Source organism: Phalaenopsis equestris, unplaced genomic scaffold, assembly GCF_001263595.1.
Source record: "Phalaenopsis equestris unplaced genomic scaffold, ASM126359v1 Scaffold000803, whole genome shotgun sequence".
NCBI classification, from domain to species: domain Eukaryota; kingdom Viridiplantae; phylum Streptophyta; class Magnoliopsida; order Asparagales; family Orchidaceae; genus Phalaenopsis; species Phalaenopsis equestris.
In genome coordinates, this window is record NW_018165243.1 from 21,148 (window position 1) to 39,527 (window position 18,380).

The following is an 18,380-nucleotide window of genomic DNA, read 5'->3' on the forward strand; positions in this document are numbered from 1 at the left end:
CAGGGGAGTTATATCCGGGTTATACCGGAGGTTACAAGGGGGTATAACCCAGATATAACCCCATTGTACCCCCTGAATAACCTCTGATGTACGCAGAGCTGCGTACATCTTATGTACGCAAATATTTTCCCCATTTTTTAGGCCTTGGGAGAGCATTCCAAATAAAAAAACAAAAAATACTCTCTCCTGGGATAAACATGCAGATCCTGTTTAAGCCTCTCCTCGGAGGGATTACTCTCTCTTCAAGTCTCTTCTCTAAGATGAGTATTCCAAAGCTCTAACTCGACCCGAGTCTTTGCTCGGGATGAGAAAAAAAAGCTTCTTCTCCCTTTCAAGAAATCTCCAAGAACCCATTCTAAAAGTTTAAGTCGAAAGCAGCTATGGAGGTGGTTTCCTGTTTCGAAGCGACAAGATCTATAATGGGTACAACACAAATCCTCCCACAGGCAAGTCTCGGTGGTTACCCTTATGAAAGCAGCTACAATATCGCCTAATACCTAACATAAGGTGAGATCCGCTGAGTTTTTAGTTATGAAAATTTTTCTACTCAAAAAACTTAAAAGCAAGATTGATTATATTCTCCAAAGATCTGAACACTAGCAGTTGATTATTTTTTCAAAACACTTAATTACTGAAAGACGGCAATAAGACTCTTAAAAATTTATAGCTTATGAAATGATGCTTTCGAGACTAATGAGTTTTACATTCTTATCACAGTTTCGCCTTCAAGAAGTATAAAACTCAAATGCTCATGTATAGCCCAAAAATACGACCTCACTGAGCCAGAAGAATTATCGTCGCCGAAAAAGCACCAGCAACCACAAACTTGCAAGTTTGACCACTTAAGTTGGTCATATAAAGGACCATCTGGATGGCCACCTCAGTCGGTCTTGCCACCTCAATTGACCAACTTTTTTAGAAACAAAAATTTACATGAACGCCACAATCTTATCGGTCAACCTCTAACCTGCCACCTCACCTGCAGGCCTACCACTTATTGGCTGACCACATCTCCCCTCTGCCATGGTAGTTCGCGTCGCTTCACCCGCCGGCTGGTCGCCTACAAGCCAACGACCTCCCCCTCCGGCCGGCCATCCACTGGTCGACCTCCTCACTGCTTCAGCCGGCCATCTCACAAATAACAGGTTTACATAAATGCCATCAAATCTTGTCTACCACCTAGCCTGAAGCTGGCTTTCTACTGACACCGGACACCTCCCCCTCCGGCTGGCCATCCACTGGCCGGTCACCTCGTCGCTCCGGTGGGCCAACTCTTAAAAACCAAAAATTTACATTCATACCACGCAATTCTTATATATTAATAATTATATAAATATACAGTTAAAAGGGAGATATTTATATGCATGTACCCAATCCTTTGTCTTTACATATCTAACACCTAAACATTGATATTTTATTTGCCACCCTGTCCTCAACCCCGAGCTTGAGCGAGCTCAAACTTGATGCTTGCCTGGCTCGTTTGAATTTATTTATGTTCAAAATTGGCTTGTGAAACATAGGTTCTTGTTTGACTCGATTTATCTTTCTTTGTTCGCACTCGGCTAGGAGGGCTGAATCAAACTATATGGGTTCAACTCGTAATTGGCCGAACTGAGCTCTCGAACTAATATATATGCAAACAGAATATATATATATATATATTTGTACTTAAAAATTTACAAATTTATTTTAAAAAATCAAACATTTTTAACAAGTGATCCAATGTGATATCCTAAGCACTTGATAGATGCATATGTTTTTCGATTTAAAGAGCAGTGTTAGTTTGATATTTTGTTATGTGGACTAAGAATATTTACCGCATACCACCCATATCCTATGTATTTACATATGGAACAACTAAACTCTATTTTTACTCATATATTTTTTAAACATTGTAAGGTCATTTCAAATAAAAATTTAAGTACTCAACATCGATTGTTAGTTATAGACTTTAAGACAAGTCGGAAGATAAAAAATACAATAAATTATTGCCATAAAATCAGATTGTGGCACCTAAAAGACACAAATAAATTATTTTTTTGAGTAAACTTCTAGATTTGAGGATTTGGGATGTTCATTAAAAAACTAATTCTATGTGAGATAAAATAACAAACATTTATTAAACAGGTGACGAGATATACTTAGGGAATCAAAAGAAAATATTTTTATTAATAAAAATAGTTGATGTAAAAATAATAATATGCGAGAAAAGATAAAATATAAGAAGTGTTATAAGACCTCATAAAAAATGAGATCAACAATCACGTTAAGGGCTAGGTGTGCCCACACCCACTCTAGGCGTGGTCACACCGAGCCCTTAGGATCTTTCGACGTTCGAAGTTCTGTGAAAGAGAGTTTATGACTCGTACAAGCCACTGAAAATCCAAAATGACTAATGTGTGACCTCCAAAAACCAGAATGGTTGTTAGGCTCACCTCATAATGAGGAACCGATGTCGACTGACGATAGCCGATTTTGAGCACAACCAGAATCAGGTAAACTCTTAGTCTGGCACAAGAAGTGCTCACTGATGGCTCTATGGACTCATCGAATGACAAGATATTATGTAAAAATCTAATATAATCCATTGTCACTCGAAAAAATGTTCAATGTGCAAGGAATTTAAAACAGATGCCAACGATTAAGAAGATTCATGTAATCAAGAGTATTCTTGGGTATCCCAAGATGCAATTAATCAAAGGGACACATTACTTTGTGAGTTGCTCTTCACCCTCTTAAAAAATATAACTTTTGGTTCTTTGGTTATAAATGTGTGTAATTTATATATGGTTTTCTGTATGGATATGCTTTTAAAAGGTTTTAACCTGATTTTGTTTTGAGCATACACTCTTGATTTATCACACCAAGTCTACTTCATAAAAATTCTTCACGTATTTTTTTTTTATTTTGTTTGTCTAGTTTCATTGTATTTTCTCTTTCTAATTTTTCAATCATTTTTGCTGATCCAAGAAATAAGGTTATTTGGAAAGGAGAACTGTAAGACGAGAATCAGACAAGTTGAGTTAAAAAGGATTAAAATAAAACTGGCAACTCTGCTTGGGATGAGACTCGCTCTTCATTTTACAAGTCTTGCTTACATTTTTGTGATGCATTATTCATCTTTTTGTCATTTTTGTTACCCTTGACCTTGAAATTCAATCAATGAATCAGTTGTCAAGCTTAGCATTTTTATGTTATTTTGTCCCTTTCATACCCTCAGTATTTCAGTTACTGTATTTCCATATGAAATTGGTGTTGTTATATATTTTGATTATACCTTCAACTTTTTTTTTGAATTTGATGGTAGTTTTTTCTGATTGACATGATATAGATGGTAGAAAATGATTGCTATCACATCTTTTGAGGAGAACATTGTTATATTTTTCTTAGTGTTTTTCATATAGAAGAGGGGATCATCAACTTTAGTTCCTTAAAGTATCTTGTTAGGATTGCCCTTGGTAATCCTACGCCTGTTGAGACATCTGTCATGTGCCTTCCTTAGAGGAAGGGGAGTCGTGCATATAGAACTTTTCTCGTTGTGGTTGCTTGTGTCGGTACTATCCCTTCCTCAAATAAGAGTGAAGACTATTTGGCGGTCATTCTGTGTTTTCTAGGCTATCTACTCTCAAGGACCGTGCACTGTCGATTATCTCTAGGAAGACCATAGTTACTCTTATGGTCACACCTTCGATTTGTTTAACTGTTGTCCAATTCTCCTTCGTTTTAGGTCTTTCTGAGGCTTCTCCTTCCCTTGGGCTAGGCAGGAGAGCCTAAAGGACCAGAAATAAGTTATTTTGGGCTCAACAACATCACCAAGAATAGGTCCCTTCATTCGTTCCAGCCCAACAGGACATTCAAATCCCTCTAGTGAGAATCCTTTTTCGGCACCGTTTGACTGTGTGGCAAATGTTCTGGTGAGAAATGCTAGGATATATCTTCTTTCATGAGACACACAACACTCTAAACCTTTGATTCATATTGATGATGTCATTACTAATTTTCTAACTAAGAAGATCGCAGGGGCAGTCTTATTCTTGAGATGAAAGAGTCTCTTCACCAAGGAGAAATTCACTCTTCATATTTTCTAAACATCTAAACAAGTGATGCATGAGTTTGTCCATTTTCCATTTCACTATGATCATCATAGTAAGAAACCAAGCAATACTTACAGGCTCAGTACGAGACCTGGATATTTCCAAAGTACCCAAGGATAAATCAAAATGTCTCAAAATATAAATTTATGGAATATTTATTTTTAGGCGAAACAATCAACATCACTCGGAGTAGGGGTGCAACTTATGCATCGTCAATATAATTTATTATTTGGCATGAATCTTAAGGCATTTTTAAGCAAGAAACACTCTATATTCAAATTAAATATCATCTAAAGCCCCAACTTTTGAAAGGTTATATTCAAACTAATCGTCCCGACAAGACAAATTGAATACCAAAATTGGTTCGATCTGAATCCAATAAAGCTATTAAAGCACTTTTGAAGGTTTTGGATTGTCAATTGAAGGTCAAATGAACTTAAAATTTGACATATTTATATTTAAATCGAGTGTCTCGACGAGAGAAATCCAACAAGTCTAACCTTGCTTGATTTCATGGTCATTTAGGCTCTCAAATCATTAAAAAAAACTCTATAATCAATGGGAATCGATTTAGGTCATCTGATTAGGTGTTTGGATAAATTATTTGCCAAAAGATCTAAATGGCCCAACCACAAAGGCCATAGATAGACCCCCTCTCTTCACCTGAGGGGGAGGGGGAAGAGAAGGAACACTAGAACCTATTCTAGACCAAATACTAGATAATAACTTCCTGCCTTCATAGTTGCAAACCACCGTCAACCACTGCTGGCCACCCCTGTTCGTCGCAATTGGCAACCCCCGCTTGCAAACAATGTATCCCAAATAATATCATGACATACAACTCCATACTGAAAGACTAGAAGTTAACTTTCGACCACCGTAACCACATACCGCCATCAAAAATCTCATGTCAGCCACCATCTATCACATCTAACTGATCCTGCTTGCCACCGTTAGCAACCTCTACTTGCTAATGTTGTATCTAAAATACGATCATAATATATGACATCATATTGAAAATCTGTTGATAAGTTTTACCGATCATTACTTACGACCACCATATTATGAATACAATGATTTTTTCGGGACTCCTAAAAGTTTTCTATACATTGTATATATACTAGTGTAAAATTGTAACCTTATCCTTCATGTCATGAGAAAATGGTATATCTTTGTACTCACTTATTGTGAATTACTTTGATTGGTTGAGTCTCATGATATTTTCTTATTTCCAAATTTTTCCACGTAAAAAATCCTAATGTATTTTCTTCTACCTTTTTATTGTATACTCTTGTGTCTATCTTCATGCAACGCCAATACATCAATTAGTAATTCTACTGCCGTGAATTTTGTGTCACGCAACAAATATATAAATACATAAGAATTGTGTGATATGTAAGTAAATTCCCAAAAATGTAAACACAATTCAAATCATTATAAGATTTAAGCAAGATTTAATTAATAGAAAACATATATTCAAAAATGATTTGAACACATGTTCAAATATGATTCTAGCTTATGTAATATATCTTGGCCAAATAATTGAGAGTTTTATATTTCTCATGAGATCTTAAATTTAAAGTCATCATATGCCACGTTTGACTCTTTTAGTACGTGGGAGAAAAAAAAAGGATAAGTACTTATAGACCACTCGAAATACTTATATTTGTAAATTAATCATATGAGTGATTATTTTTTAACTATTAAATTGATGCATTAATTCATGCCACAATAAAATTATTGAGAATTTAATAAAAATGAAAAATATGAGTTGGGGCTTTATCATGAATTTTGATATTTGAGTGAGAATTTGAAAAATAGGTGAAAGAGAATGGCAAAGTTGTAAATAACAAAATTTATGTGATCTATATGTAATTGTCCCCGCCCAAACAAAAAAAAAAAAATCTAACCTTTGATCTTACAACGGTGACCCCACCGTTTTCCACGGAGCAGAAATGTGTGCGCTTTCTACTTAAAGCCTTGTAAGACTCACTCAGACCTTCCCGGCGGTTCCCAGAGTTCTTTTGCTCGCGTGCACTCTGCCGCCGCAGTTCATCACCGTACTTCGCCGACGGCCGCCGGGTTCATAACAGAAGGTAGGATGTGAAATTCATGTCCTAACGAAGCTTCTGATTTCCCTCCCCGTCCACACCCCCCGCCCCCCGCTTTCCTTTTTTGTAGATCTTATTCCGGATTTGTGCTTTCAGAGAATTCGCTTTATTTGTTTTTGAACCCTCTTTTTCTCTGATGTTTTTTCTACTGGATTTGATCTGGATTTCAAGTTAGATTGGAAGATTTTGTGTTTGAAATCCGAGGTTACTTCTATGTGAACTCTCGTGATTCTGGCTCGTCGAATATTCCTAATTTTGTGCTATAATTTTGGGGGAATTATTGAGCTTACCTGTTGTCAATAATATACGTACAAATTAAGATATGCAGATGAAGGAATTCTGTCTGGGTCGAATAAAGTAGATTTATTCTCAATTAGACGTTGACCACATGTTCTTAAAGTGTGTTGAAAGATCAAATTCTTATTGTGGTTGAAGGGGGTTTTGGTTTCAGGTGGATTATATTGGCTTAGAGCGTAGCACTTGTTATCGATGATTTAAGAATGGTGAGAAATGGCTGATTGATGTATCAGATCATCCTTCAGAGTGCGTAACTCTCTCTTTCTCTTTGATTTGATGATTATAGATTGATGCTTCTATCTGTGCAGTGATGCTGAGCTATGAGAAAGCTATTTCTAATGATCTTTGTACAGTATGAGGATTGGTTTAGATGATGGTAACCTGGTTTAGAAGAAAAACAAAGGCTTTGAAATGATATGGATATATTACCAATTCTACAGTGTCAGTGTGACACATTTTGTATCTTTTTTATAAGCATATGTGCGTTGATGATTTTAAAGATTGATTTTTTTTATCTGTGAATGACTATCAAGTTAAATTCACTTCTTGTTTTCTTCTGGTGCCCTGTTAGAACTCGTCGGTGTAAACTTTCACCAATATTTTGTTGGAAATTATGAGCTAGGATTTGGATTAGGCATTGGATCAATGGGGGAAACAATATAACATTAGATTATTGACTTCCAATTGTTTTTGGCCCAAATCCCAGTACGCGCCCCTTGGAAGGGAGGCTGTAGAATTGAATGATAAACAAAGATTCATAAAGTTAAATAGTTGATAAAAAGGCGAATTTTGGTGATAATTTTGGAATCTGGCTTGGGTAGGGATAGGACATGGAGGATGCACATGTTTGTTTCGCTCTTTATAGAATCATTATGATTCTAGCGATTTATCTCTTGTAAATGCATTACTTTTATTATTATTGATTCTTTTTTTTTTCCTGAAATTACAAGAATGTTCTTATTCTAATAGGGAAGTAAAATAGAGAAAAATGTCGTGCTTTTCATGCTGTGGAGGATCAGATAATCATAAGACAAATGATAATGGAGCTGCTTTTTCTGCAAAGAAATCATCTGGTAGTATCTTTTGGGGCATTTGCATGCATACCAAGCAGTTCTTATCTATTTACATATCTAACACCTGAACTTTCATATTTACATACATGGAACTCAACTTTTTAACATCATATCAAAAATACTACTATTATTAACTTTTTAAAAGTGAATACACCTTTTCATGCTTAGCTTTATGACAGCAATGTGTCTTGATTGTAAATATCATATTTTAGGAGTTAAATATGTAAATACATAAGAATTGTGGCATGTATGTAATTTTTCTAGTAATTTTCTCATTTCGTACTTTATTGTATGGAAATAGATGATTTGATCCATTATAATTCATGCTATGTAACTATTATATGCTTGGCTTTTTGTTAAGTGAGAAACAAATTTGATTCATGAACCATGGTTAGCATGTAAGTCAGGTAAATGCATTATTCTAAAATGGTAAAGTTGTTCATATAACTTATTCAAAAGGCTATATTAGCTAAATTGATATCCCTAGAGTAACTATTAACTGGTAGTAATACATTACAGATGTAAATGTTGCACATTTGAATTTATTCACTAAAAAAAAATTAGAAGAATTCTAGCTTCTATATATTTAGTTTTGATGATATGGAAGGCTAGTCTGTCTCTTTCTAAACATTGCAGGATTGGCTAACTAAATTAGGTTTATTTAATTAAATTTATAAGATATTCATACATACCACTCAATTCTTATGAATTTACATATCTCACGCCTAAACTTCAATTTTTACATACAGGCCACCTTCCCTATGCATGAAAAGGTGTATTTTACTTTTTAAAAATTAAAATGGTGGTATTTTTTATGGGATATGAAAGATTTGGGAGGTATAGATGTAAAAATAAAACTTTAGGCGTTAGATATGTAAATACATAAGAATTGGGTGGTATATATGTCAATCTCCTTAAAATTATTCATATAGTCATTATCATCTAACAGTTTGCAAAGTAATGAACATGCAGGCAATGACGGAGGTTTTCGTGCATCTGATGCTACCCTGAAGGGTGCTCAGAGTGTTAAAGTGCAGCCTATTGAAGTTCCAGCTATTCCTGTGGAACAAATAAAGGCATTAACTGATAATTTTGGAAGCAATTCTTTAATAGGAGAAGGTTCTTATGGCCGAGTCTATTATGGCTTACTAGAAAACGAGAAAGCTGCTGCATTAAAAAAATTAGATGCCAGTAAGCAGCCTGATCAAGAATTTCTGGCTCAGGTGACTTCTGCAATTCCATCCTTTTTTGAGGTTTATTTTTTTGGACATTTACATACATGGCACACAATTCTTATGTATTTACATCTCTCCCACTGAAATTTTTAATTTTACACACACAGCACTCAAATCTCTAATTTCACATAAAGAATTACACTATTACCTCTTTTTGAAAGTGAAATCTATCTTTTTCATGCATGGGCTTAAAACACCAAAGGTTTATGTGCATAAATACGAATTTTTTGGTGTGAGATGTAAATACATAAGAATTGTGTGCTACTTATGTAATTTTTCTTTATGTTGTATGTACTAGTCTCCCTTGTATAATTGATCTTTAGGTGTCAATGGTTTCAAGATTGAATCATGAAAATGTTATTCAACTGCTTGGATACTGTATTGATGGCAGTCTACGTGTCCTCGCATACGAGTTTGCAACAAATGGCTCTCTTCATGACATCCTTCATGGTAAATAATTAATGAAATGCTAAGTATACATTTATGTTTGATTGCTTTGATTTTATCATCGCCATGTATGCCTGCTTTTATTTGAAATTGCAAAATTATATGTTCTTTGGAGTTTTAAGATAAGATAATAAGGCGAGTACACCTTGTTAATAACTTAGTATTTTCGGGAATTGTTTTAGTTGAACCGGGCACAAATCCAAATATTTAATTTTAGAATTTGAAACCTCAACAGTGCTAATAAATTGACTTGGATCTAAACCTAGATATGGGAAATGGGATATGCTATTATGAATTATATAGGTTTTCCCTTTGACCTGCATTCATGCAAAGCACATCCCACAACTTATATACTATAAATACAATATGCTCAATCTCCATTGGCCGTGAAATGAATAATCACATCTGGAGTCATTGACGGGGGACTGGAGGGGGCCGGCCGAACCCTACTTGGGTTAGGGCTGTCTCACAAGAGGGATTTCCCTCTCCTAGTTATCCCCTATTACAAATACGTTCTTTTCTGTTCTAGGGTTCAGTTCTTACTGAGTTTTCTGTCAGGACAGACCTTTTCCCTTCTAGGGATGTACTCCGACTGTAACTCATTCAGAGGTGGTATGTGTTTGTCCCTTTTTACCTTGCTGCCGCTGCTTCAGCAGTCGTCCTGTCACTGGTTCCTGCACCTACCAGCTCCCAACCACCTCTACCAGCATTTTCCTTCCTGCTGTGACCCCTCCCAGGTTTCTGTAATTCCCCTCCTCCAGCCTTCCCATTCAGCCAGCCTCCCCTGGATTCTAGCCGTCCCTTCACCCTACCTGTTCCTCTCAACTGTAATTCCCTTCCAACCCTTTGCTCTGCTGCCCTCCCAGCCCCTCCAGTCCACCCAGGGGTGCCGCCAATCCTCCAAACTCCTTGACAGCCCCCTGCCACCTTCCCCTAAAGTGTCCTTTTATGTTTATTATCGTTTATTTCCTGTTTTGAATAGTTGTCATTGTAATCTATTTGAATTGCAACAATAATATTTTATTTCTATTTCGGTTTTAGGGTCAACTCCCGTATCACATTGATTAGTGCAAGCAGGGAAACTTCCTGACTTTTTGCCTAAGTGTTAGTCGAACATAATCTTGAGACACCTGCTACTCAAATGCTGAGGGAGGTGTGGCAATTGCTCCAATTATTTGAAGACATCGACCCAACTGCACTCTCTTTCCAACTTCCATCACTTCAAGCAATCTCACATCAGATTGATCAGACTTCTGGTGCTGCTCTTCCCAACCTGACACGATATAAAATGGCTCTAAAAATACTAAGTGCTGCTGGTTATGGTAGACAAATTTCTAGACAAACAATTCATTTAACATAGCTTGAGCCCTTGTGATGTTCCAACATTGCTTGTACTGAAGAAAATGGTCGTTGGATAATGTGGGTTGACAATAAGTCTATTAAGAAAATTAGAAAATGCTATCATTTTCCCATGGCGCTTTTGGGAAAAAAGCTAGACAAATCGGTCAGTTACATCATCTTCTCCAAATTGCATTTACAAAGTGGCTAACATCATATCCCCATTTGACCAGTTGAGTCGAAAATTGTTTTTAAGATTTGTGAGGGATTATATGAATGGAAAGTCATGCTTTTCAAATATTTCAACGTGCCTTGCATCTTTTTGAGGCTCGTAAATGAGGTGTTTAAACTCTTCTTTGGTTCTTTTTTTATTATATATTTTGATTATATACTAGTCTATTGTATTTTCTACAATGACAATTTAAAGCATCTGTAAAGATCTTTTTGCTCTCGCACAACTAGGGATTGCAACTGGTGTATGAACAGATGTAAGGGAAGTTGCAGCCATTTCAGTTTGGCTGACGCCCATTTGTCTAATTGACATTCGAAGTTTCCATGAATTAGCTTATTTCTACCATCAATTCATCCAAGGCCATCAAGTCAGGGAACCCGACTCTTGTTTTGGCAATCCCAACTTTAACAAGCCCTTTCCATGTCAATAATGATGCAGCATCAGTGGCGATCGGGGTTGATCTCTTGCAGGAGAATCATCCGATTGAATTTTTCAGCGAGAAATCTGACAGTCCTGAATAAAAGTGGACTATACAAACAAGAGCTATATGTATTTATTAGGTCACTCAAACAATGGGTGCATTATTTACTCCATTATGACTTTGTACCATGTAGTCATCACAAGCTTTATAATTCTTCTACTCACAAAGATTTGAGTCATATGCACACACGATGGCTACTCTTTTTGCTAAAGCATAAAGCTAGCTCGCCAAAATCGGGTTGTTGATGCACTTAGCTAACAAACTTCCCTCGTCACTATTCTACGTATGGAGATCATAGGATGAAGTATTTATATAGCTGCGATAAGAACTTTTTTATTCCCTAGAGCCAGCGCATGGAGCACACCCAATTGACTATTCAATTTGTCATTCGTTATCTATTTAAGGGAAACCAATTATCTATTTGGGATACATCCATGCTGGATTAGCTCATCAAAGTGGTGCAAATGAGCATATTGGTAGCTCATGTGGGGAACGAGAAAACCGTTTCCCTCTACAATCCAGGTTTCTTTGGCCAGTTTTTCATTTGGGCATGACTCAATTTGTTAATAGGTGCTTAGAGTGCCAAACTTATAAAATAATAGCCCTCAGGTTTACAATCCTTTGCCAATTCTTGGTTTGATTTGGGAAGATTTTAACCTCGATATTACATTGGGTTTGCAACGAACCATGTGAGAGGCATATTCTACACAATTTGTCATTGACAGATTTTCTAGAATGACATATTTTGTAGTTTGTAAAAGAACTTTCGATGCTTTCATTATAACATTTTTCATGTGATTGTTCACTTCATGGAGTATCTCACAGCCTCACCTCCGACTCATATGTTTAGTTTATAAATTGCTTTGGCAGGAGCTTTGAAAGTGAACAGAAATGTGGAACGTTATGCCCCATGCACCTCCTCTAACTTGAGCCTAATAAATGTCGAACCAATTCCCATAACGAAGGGAATTAACAACAACGGTTACATTGTAAGACTTGCCACCAGATTTGCTCACATCCTCTACTTTCTACATCTTCAATCTCTATGTGGTGTAGTCGAAGGGCGGATTGGACCGAATTATCCTGTTATTAATTTCCTTTATACTACATTGCTTAATAGTAACACTTAATAGTAATACTTGCTATTATCTTTACCTTAAAGAAGTATAGAAGGATAGTGGAGAAGATTGTCATCAGCTTTTTACTGAATTTATCAACAGAAATATATTATGCTGTTCTGCTTTGTTTCTTTGCTCTTTCGTTTGCCTGGTTTTACACCATTTTGGTATCAGAGCCATGGTCGAACCCAGCAGACATCCCATCGGCGATGATGTAAGCGGTCGGGAAACTCTACAAGCTGTGCTCACTACCCTTATTTGTAAGGTGGAGACGATCGAAATCAGTTTCTAACAGTTCGTAATGGAGACACAACGTGAGCTTCGAAATCTGAGGAGCTGAGATCTTTTCCCACCAGCAACCACACCGGTAAGCTTCGCAGCCGTACCAGCCATGAGAGATTCCATTCCAGCAAATTCAGATCATTTGAGTTGACCTACCCTAATGTCGAATTTGAAGAGGGAATAAATCTCGACGCAAGGTAGAGATCGTGGATTCCGATTCAGATAGTGAGAATGAAACACGGGGCAATCCTCCACTGTGAAGAGGTTCTGGGAATCGACTGCAAGGTGAATTCAAAGTAAAATTAGATATACCTCCTTTTGATGGGCATTTGCACATTGAATATTACTTGGATTGGGAACAAACGGTAGATTCCTTCTTCGAATACAGTGACATCTCGCCGGAGAAACAGTCTAGTATGTCACATGTCTGTTGAAAGGGGGAGCAGGGGCTTGGTGGATTCAATTGGTTCAAACTCGGAAAAGTGAGGAGCATCGAAAGGTTTAGAGTTGGAATCATATGAAATAATTATTTCGAGGTCATTTTATTCCCACCAAATATAAGCAATTGTTTTATCTATAGTACCAAAGATGTGACAAAAATGATCGAAATGTGAGTGCTTATATGGAAGAATTTTATAGGTTGTGCACTAAATTACCTGATTGTAACGGATCAGCAATTAGTAGCTAGATATATTGTGGCTTGAAAGAATGAATACAAGAGAAATTAGAAACGAATTTTGTTTGGTTCCTGTCACAAGTCATTAACTTTGCTTATAAAGCAGTAATTCAACAATCTAAACAACCTAAGCCTCAATTTTTTTGTCGTGGATCCGCCGACTTCAATGTGGAACAAAATCGGGGAGTGCAACCACCAAAACAAATGTTCTTTAGGGTCGAAACAGTGCCAACCAACCCAACTGAGTCGTCCGCCTTGATCTCAAATAGTGCTCCAGTTGAAAGAAGAGGGTTTGGACCAAGAATACGGCCCCGAACTTCGTCATGGTCTTTGTTAAGACCAACAAGGAATTGAAACATACGATCCTTTTTTACAATCTTTTGGAAGGGGGATAAGTCGGCCAGAGAATTCCAAGTGTAATCGTAATACAAGTCATGTTCCACCCATAATGCAACTAGGTCATTATAATACTGGGTCGCGGTCCTTGATCCTTGTTTTGTTTTCCAGATCTTCTCGGATACCTCATAGAGTTGGCCAGAATTTCTTACCTCTTAGTAGGTATCGCGAGCAGCCTTCTAGAGAGCACTAGCTGAAGGGAGGAACATGTACGAACGACCAGTTGAAGTCTTCATGAAGTTGATTATCCAAGACATGACCATGGAGTTCTCCACTCCCTAAACTCCATATGTCGGGTCAGTCTTTGGAGGCTTATGAATCATACCTGTGAGATGATCGAATTTCCGACATCCTTTGATGAACAACGATACCACTTAGGATCATTATAGGAAGTTATTGTCGTTCAATTTATGAGTTGTGATCGAGAAATTCTTGTTGGCTTCTGCCTCCAGTCTGCAAAGAAGCGGAGGTTGGAGTTGATCCTCCGGTGGAGTCAAGAACGCATTCTGAGGTGATTCATTGAAAGAATCAACCATAATTTCGACTGAGCCAAAGGATATGTTGTTGTGGTTATGAGTCATCGATGATTTTTTTTTTTTTGAATCGCGACAAACAGATACAATTGTAGGAATTATTTTTGCAAAACAATGGGGGTATCAGACGGATAGGAGCCTGCAGGAGGAGCTTCATAGGCGAAATCTTGCGGACAGGAACCTTTTGGACTCCTTTAGGTGGAAGACAGCGGCTGGGAAAGCTTCTTGGTTTCTCATAGGAGTTGGAATCTCACGGGACCAGGGAATTGGAAGCCGTCTGGGATGATTAGAATCTCACCGGAGAGTGGAATCTCATGGCACTGAATGTTCTCAGAGATGGAAAAGCTCCTTGGATTCACGGTAGGATTCCTAGCACTGGAGGTTTCTCACAGGAGATGGGTAAAAAATATTGCTCTCGCACTGGAGGTTTCTCACGGGAGATGGGGAAAAAATATTGCTCTCACGCTGGAGGTTTCTCACAGGATTTTCTGCAGGGAAAGGAAATGAGGTGGAGGCAGCGGCTGCTGGAACTGGTAGAGAAGCTCGGGGGCTGCTAGATCTAGGTTTAGGCTTTGATACCATGTTAGGATTTGGAATTGACCGGCTCAATTTCATTGATAGGAAGTGGGGTGTTTAAACCTAATTACAATAGGCATAATAATGTGAAGTAATGAAAAAGAATAAAATAAATAAGAAAGAAATAAAAACAGAATAAAGCAAAAGGTTAATTACGTAATCAAGGAATAAAATCAAATAATAAGTAATAATGGCACAGGGATGGTCATTATAATCTAATAGGAAGCATCCTAAGAAACCTTGTATTACTTACTGCCAATAACTAACTTTGCTTTCCTTATTATTTTGCTCTGTAGTTTTGATATTTGTAAGTTTTAAGTCTGTTTTGATTTTAATTTGTCATGTTTTGTGGTTTATGGTGTGCACAAGGTATGTGGCTTCTTCTTGATCATGGTGACAGAACAGCATTCTGATATATTTTTATGAAATCTCATGCTTGCTTTTCCCTTGTTTTTTCTCTGTTTTACCCTGTGCTCCTATGCCACTGATCGTGATGGCCTGATGGTAGACTCAGAGTTTTATAGCAATTAAAATTTAAACTGATATTTTCCTTATTTAGAATTAAACTGAACTCTTAAACATTGCGGCGCCTTTTGGTGCAATAGTTGGAATTTCATCATCAACTTAAATGTGCTCTTGCCAGAGCACTCTCAAGATGGGAGACCTTCTCAAAAGTACATCAATGTGATAAAACCGTAAGGCCATTAGGTCAAAGTGGACAATATCCCAACAGATGAGAGTTAGAGTTATTACTATATTGCTCCTGATAAATGCCTAGTGCAGTGGGTTCTTTGTTTAATTTCCGTTCAATTTGATCTATTCGAGTTAGGTTCACCTTAGCTGCTTGATTGCTGCCTTAATACAGGGCGTAAAGGTGTCAAGGGAGCACAGCCTGGTCCAGTTCTGTCGTGGGCTCAGAGAGTCAAAATAGCTGTAGGAGCAGCAAGAGGACTTGAATACTTGCATGAGAAATCACAACCCCCCGTCATCCATCGTGATATCAAATCCAGCAATGTCCTTCTTTTCGACGAAGATGTTGCAAAGATTGGTGATTTTGATCTTTCGAATCAATCTCCGGACACAGCGGCTCGGCTTCACTCAACTAGAGTACTTGGTACATTTGGATATCATGCTCCTGAGTAAGTTTGGTTAATATATTGTTTCTCCCATAAGTTTCCAACTCCTAAAATCAAATATTGTCATCTCTGAATCGTTCTTATTGTTGGACAGGTATGCGATGACAGGACAGCTTAGTTCGAAGAGCGATGTTTATAGCTTTGGTGTTGTACTTTTGGAGCTACTTACAGGCCGTAAGCCTGTCGATCATACGTTACCACGGGGTCAGCAAAGTCTTGTGACATGGGTAATGAATTTCTGGTTCTATTTAGTCTGTTCCTACGAATGTGAGAAGGTTCTGTTAGCGCTCTGACCTTCAAATCGTTAGTAAGATGATACCTTTTTTTTATGTAGGCAACGCCGAGGCTTAGTGAAGACAAGGTAAGTCAATGTGTTGACACGAGGCTAGGAGGAGACTATCCTCCCAAGGCAGTAGCCAAGGTAATTATTTTGGATTTTACTATTTAACTGATACTACTGGTTATAGATGCTGTAGAAAGCTTGCTTCAAGTTTTCTTGTTCACGCTCAATTTCTCTCTTTATGTTTAGATTAGTAATCAAATTTCCCAACTATTTTGATGAGAAAATGAAAACAACATTTGCTTTATTTTGAGATCAATCTTCAAATTATCTTTGCTCTTCATCAAATTATCTTTGCTCTTCATTTTTCTCATTTCTTTTCATATATCATAATGTCTTTATATATACAACATTTTTTGCTCAGATTTTGGTACTTCTTGAGTTCCTTATTCTGCTTTAAACTAATTTTCGAATGCGGTAATTTAAACATAGCCTTTGATGGACTTGATGAGTCAAAGGGACCAAAAAAATTTTGATTTTTTAGATATTAAATTCTAAACTTATATAAATAGGCAACCATATGATTCTTTGGTGCGAGATGATGAACTCTAACATAATTACCATCCCAAATGATGATGACTTTTTAGAGCCTCCCATTAAGTGAAAAGATTTTAATTCTTAGCCTTCAATAATTAATGATTTATCCAAGGACTAGTTTAATTTCTAAGTTGGAAGAGGAAAACAAATCATATGCCAAATTCTGTCCTTTGAAGCCATTAGATGATATTATCACACCAAGTCCTTGTACATCTCTCAATGTGTTGTTCACCGTGTGTATTTTATGAATGGATCTTCTAGAGAATTAATCTTAGTTTTATCTTTGAATTAGACTGAATTCAACTTGGCCAAATAAATTTTCCATTGATTTGGAGTATTCTTCTCATGAAGTCTTAAAGGGAGGAGAAATTCATTGTGTCACGTGTAAATTCATTGGTTCGGTAGCTTAAAATTCAATTTTGGTCAAACCATAATTTTCATGTTTATCAAATTCTCAATGGTTTGATCGTGGCACGTGTAAATACACCAGTTCGATAGTTCAAAATTACCACCTGGGTGATAGATTTTGCAAAATAGCAATGTTTTGTGTGCTATGTATGTAATGTAATTATCACTACATTTTTAATAAATTTAATTTTATTTATCTGTCATGGTTTGGTTGAACTATGTTAATGAATACAAATGTGATGATATTCTCCTTGTCTCAGTTTGCTGCAGTGGCGGCCTTGTGTGTGCAATATGAAGCTGATTTTCGGCCAAATATGAGCATTGTTGTCAAAGCTCTTCAGCCTCTTCTCAATTCTCGGGTCAGTGGTTCTGTTGCTGATGCTATATATATATATATATATGTCCATGTAAATTGGCGCAGACAGATTCCCTCTTTTGGAACTATTTTCTGTAATTTATTTTTTTGTTTTGATTTGCATATATACTATTTAAAGAAATGTTTAGGGGAAAAAGAGAACATAAATTTTGATTTTTGTTTTATTATATGTTATGATGCTACTGCTGGCAAATTTACATTTCTAACCTCTAAACTTTCATATTTACCTGAGGGCAATTACATACACCAGCACTTGGAACATTATTATTTACAAATTTAGCATCCACTTTCATTCGTTTTTTAAATTGACTATAGTATCAAAATTCACGACAAAATTCAAGGTTATGAAAACCGGACCAAACATCGAATCAGAAGGAAGAGGCTCAACATTCATTGATTCAACTGGGGGTCGAACCGGAGGTTGAATCAGATAACGTAATAATCGTAAAAGTATTTAAACGCGAACAAAATGATGCAATCAAAATCTCTGAATTGTAAAATTTTAAAAAAAAATTAATTACATGCTGAACGAAAAGATTAGAGAAAATAATACTGATTTAATTCAGTCACTAAGGGTCTGTTTGGGGCAGCTTGTGCGTTTCACGATAAGCTGCTTATCCTGAAATGCAGTTTACGGGTCGGCCGCAAGAGGTCGACCCGCGGCCTGTGTTTAGTGTAAAAACTCAAAGCAATT

General features: G+C 36.8%; 1 protein-coding gene across 1 annotated transcript; it reads left to right on the forward strand.

Annotated features, from left to right (window-relative positions):
• Positions 1–6,066: 6,066 nt before the first annotated feature.
• On the forward strand, positions 6,067–18,111 carry LOC110031348 (pto-interacting protein 1-like). Its single transcript, XM_020734512.1, has 8 exons — positions 6,067–6,190; positions 8,548–8,798; positions 9,134–9,260; positions 15,755–16,028; positions 16,120–16,252; positions 16,360–16,446; positions 17,571–17,919; positions 18,002–18,111. Exons 3-8 carry the CDS (start codon positions 9,140–9,142, stop codon positions 18,109–18,111), a joined length of 1,074 nt encoding a protein of 357 aa, XP_020590171.1. The 5' UTR covers positions 6,067–6,190; positions 8,548–8,798; positions 9,134–9,139.
• The last annotated feature ends 269 nt before the right edge of the window (positions 18,112–18,380 follow it).

What these genes read in the sequence shown, in the direction of transcription:
- LOC110031348 (XM_020734512.1), top strand. Translation starts at nt 9,140, where the DNA reads ATGGTTTCAAGATTGAATCATGAAAATGTTATTCAACTGCTTGGATAC. An exon ending in CTCCCAAGGCAGTAGCCAAG is followed by an intron (nt 16,447 to 17,570) that starts GTAATTATTTTG and finishes TCCTTGTCTCAG; the next exon opens with TTTGCTGCAGTGGCGGCCTT. An exon ending in ACTTTCATATTTACCTGAGG is followed by an intron (nt 17,920 to 18,001) that starts GCAATTACATAC and finishes AATTGACTATAG; the next exon opens with TATCAAAATTCACGACAAAA.